Here is a 7,127-nt window from a genome sequence, read left to right as displayed (position 1 = left end):
ATTATATGAAAAAATGCCTCATGCTGCCTAACTTAAATATTTTATCTAGCAATAAAAGAGCTCTTCACTAATGGTTTGTATGTTTTGTTATGTTTATTAATATAAAACCAGTACTTATTCGTCTTCAAAAGATTTTAAATTGTAAACCACACTAGGTTCAAAAGTTTTAGGTAATTCACTGTATATCTATACAACTATAAATAAAATATTTTACAAATTTACCGGCATCATCATCATCATCATCATTTGCTCTTCATGATCTTTTGTCATATTTGAGACATTATGAAGATCATCCACCATTGTTGTATTCATGCTAAAAAACTAATAATAAATACAAGTTAAAAAATGCAAGTTTAAAAATATATATACATTTATATATATATATATATATATATATATATATATATATATATATATATATATATATATATATATATATATATATATATATATATATATATATATATATATATATATATATATATATATATATATATAAAACCCTGACGGAAAGTGTTTAAAAAATAATTTTTAAAGTACTTTTCTTAAAAACAATTCTTTTTATAATTGTCTATTATAAAAATAATCATTTTAAAAAAAAGCGTTTTAAAAATTATTATATAAACACTTTCCACTCTCTAAAAATTTACATAAAAATTTATAAAATTAGTTTATTTAAAATATATACACACACACAAAGCTATATATATATATATATATATATATATATATATATATATATATATATATATATATATATATATATATATATATATATATGATATATATATATGTCTATGCATAGAAATGGATATGCATACATTATAAAACACATTAAGAATTCCATTTTATATAGGCATTTAAAACAACCAAATTTTTTGCTAGTTAGTAATATATCAAAACAATGGTACCGTCTTATAGTCACGCTGTAAAACACATAATTTTGAAAATATTTTAAACATGTTTCTTTTTATTAAATAAACCCTAATTTTATTAATTTATTTCTTACTAAAATAATCCCATTATACTCGTTTTATTTTGCTGTAACTGTGGGCATGCGCATTTTCAAAAAGCTATTATTTTGGAACAACAATTAACAATTATGTCAAACATGAATGTTTTTTTCTTACCTTCAATGTAAGGAATGCAGGGGGTGTCTTTAGCTCCGGCTGGCCCCGGCATTTCTTAAAATCAGCCTCTAGCAGTGCTGACTTTCAATAAGCAGAAAGAAGCGATTGTCTAAATTCCTAGGTAGCGCAGTTTTAGGGGTTTTACTAGGCACTTCACACGATTTCAATATTATCATTTTTTCTGACTATAATTAATACCAAAGTACGCGAATAATAAAGACGTTTTTAGAATGAGTTCGTTTTTAAAATTTGGATAACTGGTTCCCAAGTTATGACAACTTATGTTGGCATCAATAACGCCTATTTTGCGTCAAGATTTGTTGAGTTTTTCATAAAGATTTATGGCACCATAATTGATATTAAATTTATTTTTCAAATGCCATCAATGAGAAATGAGTTTTACTGAAGTACTTTGCTAAATTATCTTTATTGTTTTCTTTTTTTACTACAGAATCAAAGCATTCAATTCTACAAAATATTATACTCATATTAGGGGCCTCTAGGTAAGGATCCTACTGCTCGTTTGCCTCGTTTTGGGCAATTGGGTCAAAAGCTATAAAAGCTTTGTTAAAACCGTAAAAATTAACTTTAATTAAAGAAAAAGAGCTTTTGCAAATCGCCAGAGTGAACAAATTCATTTACATTTCTAAATAACAAGAAAATATGTAAAAATCTTAGGGCTTGTTTCCCCCATTTAGGGCAAATGGGCCAAGAACAATCAAAGCTCTGTAAAAACAGTAAAAATTAATTTTAGTTAAAAAAGAGCTTTTTCAAACTGCCAGAATGAAAAAGTTCATTTATATTTATAAATATTAGGATATTATGTAAAAATACACATGGCCCGTTTTCCCATTTTGGGGCAAATTGGGCCAATAGTACAAAAAGCTCTGTTAAAACCGTAAAAATTAACTTTAGTTAAAGAAAAAGAGCTTTTTTAAACTGTCTGTTAACAAATTCATTTATATTTCTAATTATTAAGAAAATGTGTAAAAATTTTAGTGCTTGTTTTCCCCATTCAGGGCAATTGGTCCAAGAACAATCAAAGCTCTTCAAAAACAATGAAAATTAATTTTTAATTAAAAAAAAGAGCTTTTTCAAACTGTTAGAACGTCAGAAAATTTATTTTTATTTAAAAATATCAGGAAAGTGTGTAAAAATATACAGGGCCCATTTTCTCATTTTAGGACAAATTGGGCCAAGAGTACAAAGAGCTTTGTTAAAACGGTAAAACTTGACTTTAGTTAAAGAAAAAGAGATTTTTCAAATTGTCAGAGTAAACAAATCCATTTACATTTATAAATATCAAAAAAATAAATAAAAATTTCAGTTCTTCTTTCCCTGAATCGAGGCCAATGGACCAGGAACAATTAACGCTCTGTAAAAATAATAAAAATTAACTTTAGTTAAAGAACAAGTGCTTTTTCAGATTTTCAGAGTAAACAAGTTCATACACATTTATAAAAATCCAAAATATATGTAAGAATCCCAGTGTTTGTTTGCCCAATTTGGGGCAATTAGGTCAAAGGCAATAAAATATCTGTAAAAACTACAAAAATAAACTTTAGTTAAAGAACGAGAGCCTTTTTATATAGTAAGAGTAAAAAAATTCATACACATTTATAAAAATTCAAATTTTTCTCGAAAGAAATGACTTGGTAACCCATAGAAATGCAATGCCTTGCTTTGGCAAACCACTGTTTGAAACACTCCATGTACTTTCTTCTGGGAATTTCAATTTGAAAACTCGAGAGAGACTTTTTCCTTTAAATACGAAATGTGGTGGAAGAGAGTTACCCATTGGATTGACACAAGATATTACTCTGATTGTTTCTTGGTTACCTGATTAATGACAATGTACATACTTAACTCTTTTTTAGCAACTATTTTTCCAGGATGACAATCAAACTGCATCCCAGTCTCATTCATATTTCAATGTTTTGTGGTTTCTGAAATAGGTTGTTTACCGTTAACACATTTTTAAAAATGAAAAAATATTTCGACACTTTACAAACATTTATACACTGATGTCTCATAGCTGCTGTACCATCTGGTTGACATAAAGTTAAATCTTTTTGCCTTTTGCAGATCCCACACCACCATTTTTCTGTAGGAGTTTTATTCTTGAATGATTTTTTTTTGATTTAATACAAAATTTTTAGCATATTTTAGAAATTGCAATCGACCAAATCTGATTCCTTAAGCTGCACAATTATATGTAAAATCAATTAATTTACTTTCTTCTTCTTTATTAAAAATAGTTGGATGTCCAGGTTTAGCTCACATTTTCGATACTCCAGAAAGTCAAACTTGCAACGAACACCTTGGAATGTCAAAAGCTTTATATGCTGCTCGCTGTAAAACTCCATTTTCAACAGCTTGAGTTGTTGATATCATCAATTTATATTCCATAAACTGTGTTTTCCGCGTTTGCTTCTCTATTTTTCAATTTTCGCTGAATTTTCTTTTTTGCTTTGTTATTTTTTTCCATTCTTAAGTAAAGTGTAAAAAATCACCATGAAAATTTAATTTTAAAATAGTTATGACTGTCTAAAAATAAATGTCTATGTTTTTATTATATGATATGCATGTACTCTTACATTACAATCATATACATGTTATTTTATGCACATGGTACATTCAAAAATGGTTTAGATGGTTTACACATCTAAACCATTATTGAATGTACCATGAAGACCTTTATGGTTTTCTGTAATATTATTTTTGGTAAAATGACATAAAAAATTTAAAGCAAATTTTCAAAACTGAACGCCGAACCTAGAAATTTAATAACGTAAACATACTAAAACTTTTTTAATAAATAATTAAATTGATAAATACAACCCTGCATTAACAATTTTTTTGAAAGTTGGCCAGAATAAAGACGCAGCTAGATATTGGTCAGTTTACCTTAAATAACTAGCTATGTAGATTGAACGGAGTTCCATAATGGCACCAAGAAAAATATCGAAAAAATAAGGAAAAGTTTTTTTTTTTTAATTGTCCGGATATAAAAAAACAATTTACTATAAAAACAAGTATCAAATATTGTAATTTAATAAGCTAAATAATCTTTTTTGATGTGCTAGAACCCAAAAGAAGCAATTTAAAACAGTATATGTACTTGTCAAAAAGTGTAAATAAAATAAACTATGGAGAAAACGACTTAAAAAATCTTCTAGCCTCTTTTTTAAGAAACTTTTAAGAATAATCTTCACAGATTAACATTTTTTAAAATTTTTTGCCAGTCAAATATAACTGGCGATTGGGTTTAAAATTAGATAGCAATAAAATAATTGCCAAAAAAGTTGCCGAAAAATTCGCCAATATTTATATTCTGAATTAGTCTCACGAAAAAAGTCACGTTACTGAAGCGCCTAGTATTATTACTTTTACGAGAACTTTTTTTTAATTTCTTTTTTAAGGTAATGTGTCATTTTAGGGTCCTTAATATTCTCTCAGTAAGAGGTCTTACATCAAAAATGAAATTAAACAATTGTATATTTCTTTTAAATCAATTTAATAAATAGTATATCACCAGCACAATCGCAAAGTACGAAAAAATCATTATAACAATGTTTAGCAAACACCTTTCGACGACATTTTGTTTCGTTAAAATGATCAATTATTTTATTTATTATTCAATTATATTTAGAATTTTATTTTTAAGGTGCAGGATTGAATTTTTTTCTCAGCTGTCTCTGTAGCTTGTGTAGCGCCAGACAACACATTTTAAGAAAGCTTTTCTTTTACCCTAGTCAATATTGACAGATTTTGAGTAAAATAAATTGATGAAAAGACTGGGCTTCACCACTTAAATAAGTAAACGCTAAGTTATAACGCATTCGACGTTGGATTGTGAAAGATAAACATTCGAATATTCATAAAGTTCTGAAAATCTTATGTATATGTTTTTTTTTATTGATTTTACAGTAAAATATGTATACACATTTTATATATATATATATATATATATATATATATATATATATATATATATATATATATATATATATATATATATATATAAGTACTTGTTTATAAGAAACTAGTACCAAAAACCTATGTTATTTTTCAATGAGAAACTTGTTCAGATTTTTAAATAAATTAACGTGTTTAAAAAAGTTTATGTATCATTTACCCGGTGGGAAATGAACTAGCGATTAGCTTGACTAGCTCTATAGCGATTTTCAAGCCTTTTTTTTTTCTTATTTTATTTTTTCCTAATGTCTTTAACATCTTTAAAAATTCGATTTTTAGAGTTAAGTTTATTGTAATTATGAGAATAATTGAGCTTTAAACAATGGAATGTTGTAGCAATGCGTCGCTAACTACCTATCGTTGCTTTGTACCTAGCTACAAAATATCTACAAACCTAGAGCTGGTTGATAGCTACATATCAAAATTTTTTAGACAGTGATTCTATTACGATATGGCGCTAGCCACAATAGCCAGTGGGTGTTTAGCTTATTAAGCTAACGGTCCTCGTTGCCAAATTGCTGTCTTTATCCTTACAAATATCGATAGCTTTTCGCTAACTTAAAAAAGCTAGCGATCCTCGAAGCCAAGTTCTGTCTTTATCGTTACGATTATAGCTAGCTATTCGCTACCCAATTTTCTACCGGGAAATAAGTCTTGCATATTTATTACCATTATTGAGCCTACTTTGCTAATAGTATAATTGCTAAATGGATTTAATCAAACTTTTTTCTTCTTCAGAATAATTCTCGTATTATTAATACAAGAATTGTTTTAAAGAAGAAAAAATTTGAATAAACAATTTTTTTAATTTTATTTCAATACACATAAATATAAGATAGGTACACGATTTGCTAAACAGGTAATATATAGTCGTTCACGTGTTGATAAATAAGCCTATTATTATTATTTTGTTGTTGATGTTGTTGTTTTTGAGTTATTTAGAGTTTTTAGAGTTATTAGAGTTTACATTGGTTTCGGAACAAAGTTAGTTTTATACATAGTTTTAAATGCTTTGGGGTTAATAAAAATTCATAAAGCTGTTAGTGTTTAAAATGTGATCTTTTAATAGCGTTTTAAGAGTATTTAAGTTATTCGATTTTTCCAGTTGAATTTTTTTGGGTATTAATTTGTTATATAGACAAGGACCACGTTACGAAATGGAAAAGCGCTAGAAATTAGTTTTTTTAAAAGGTTCGTTGAAGTTTCCGTTCCTCTTGTATGGTATCTATTTTTGCTATTTTGTAAAAAATTCTTTGAAAAGTGAGAAGGAACAAGTCCAAGTTTATATTTGAGCATAAATACCAAATTTTGGAAAATATTGATTTGATAAACATTTAATGCTTTCAAATTTTTTAAAAGTGGCTCAGCATGCGAGAGCCTCCCCTTATTAAAAACTGTTCTTGCAGCATGTTTTTGTTTTCGATATAGTGTGGTTAGTTTGGATTAATAAGTACTCGCCCATGCAACATTAGCGTATATGTAGTAGCTTTGTATGAACGAAAAGTATAGGAACTTTAAATATTCAGGAGACAGTATAGAACTAGCTTTGTAGAGGATACCAATGCTTTTTGATATTTTGGTATTTAATATATCTATATGTGAATATATCATTATGATTGATTTTAAGGTTACAATGGAAAAAATGTATTTGTTTTTTCTGTGTTTAGCGATAATTTGTTAGATTTTAACCAACTGTTTATTTTTTCAAGTTCAGTTTTGTAGTTTCATAAAGTTCTGTAATTGATGAGGGTGCATAAAATAAATTGGTCTCGTCTGCGAACATTATGACATCCAATTTACTTGAGGCTTTAGGAAGATTGTTTATGCATATTAAAAACAAAAGAGGGCAAGAATGGAACCTTTAAGGGCACCACATTTTATTTTGAGTGATTTTGAAAATTTTTTTTCATGAGCAATAACGCATTGTTTTCTGTTTAGTAAAAAATTTTTGAACCAGTTTAGTGCAACACCTTTTATTCCATATTTTTCCATTTTCCTAATTATGATCTACTGTGTCAA

General features: G+C 27.2%; 1 protein-coding gene across 1 annotated transcript in view; it reads right to left on the bottom strand.

Annotated features, from left to right (window-relative positions):
* LOC136081705 (high affinity copper uptake protein 1-like) overlaps window positions 1-337 on the bottom strand; it is a 16,367-nt gene extending 16,030 nt beyond the window's left edge. The window contains exon 1 of the mRNA XM_065799456.1: window positions 223-337. Coding sequence (XP_065655528.1) covers window positions 223-312 — 90 coding nt within the window. The 5' untranslated portion in view covers window positions 313-337. The remainder of the gene's footprint in view (window positions 1-222) is intronic.
* Window positions 338-7,127: the final 6,790 nt, after the last annotated feature.

Source organism: Hydra vulgaris, chromosome 06 (genome assembly GCF_038396675.1).
Source record: "Hydra vulgaris chromosome 06, alternate assembly HydraT2T_AEP".
Taxonomy (NCBI): domain Eukaryota; kingdom Metazoa; phylum Cnidaria; class Hydrozoa; order Anthoathecata; family Hydridae; genus Hydra; species Hydra vulgaris.
This window is presented reverse-complemented; position numbering and strand designations above follow the sequence as displayed.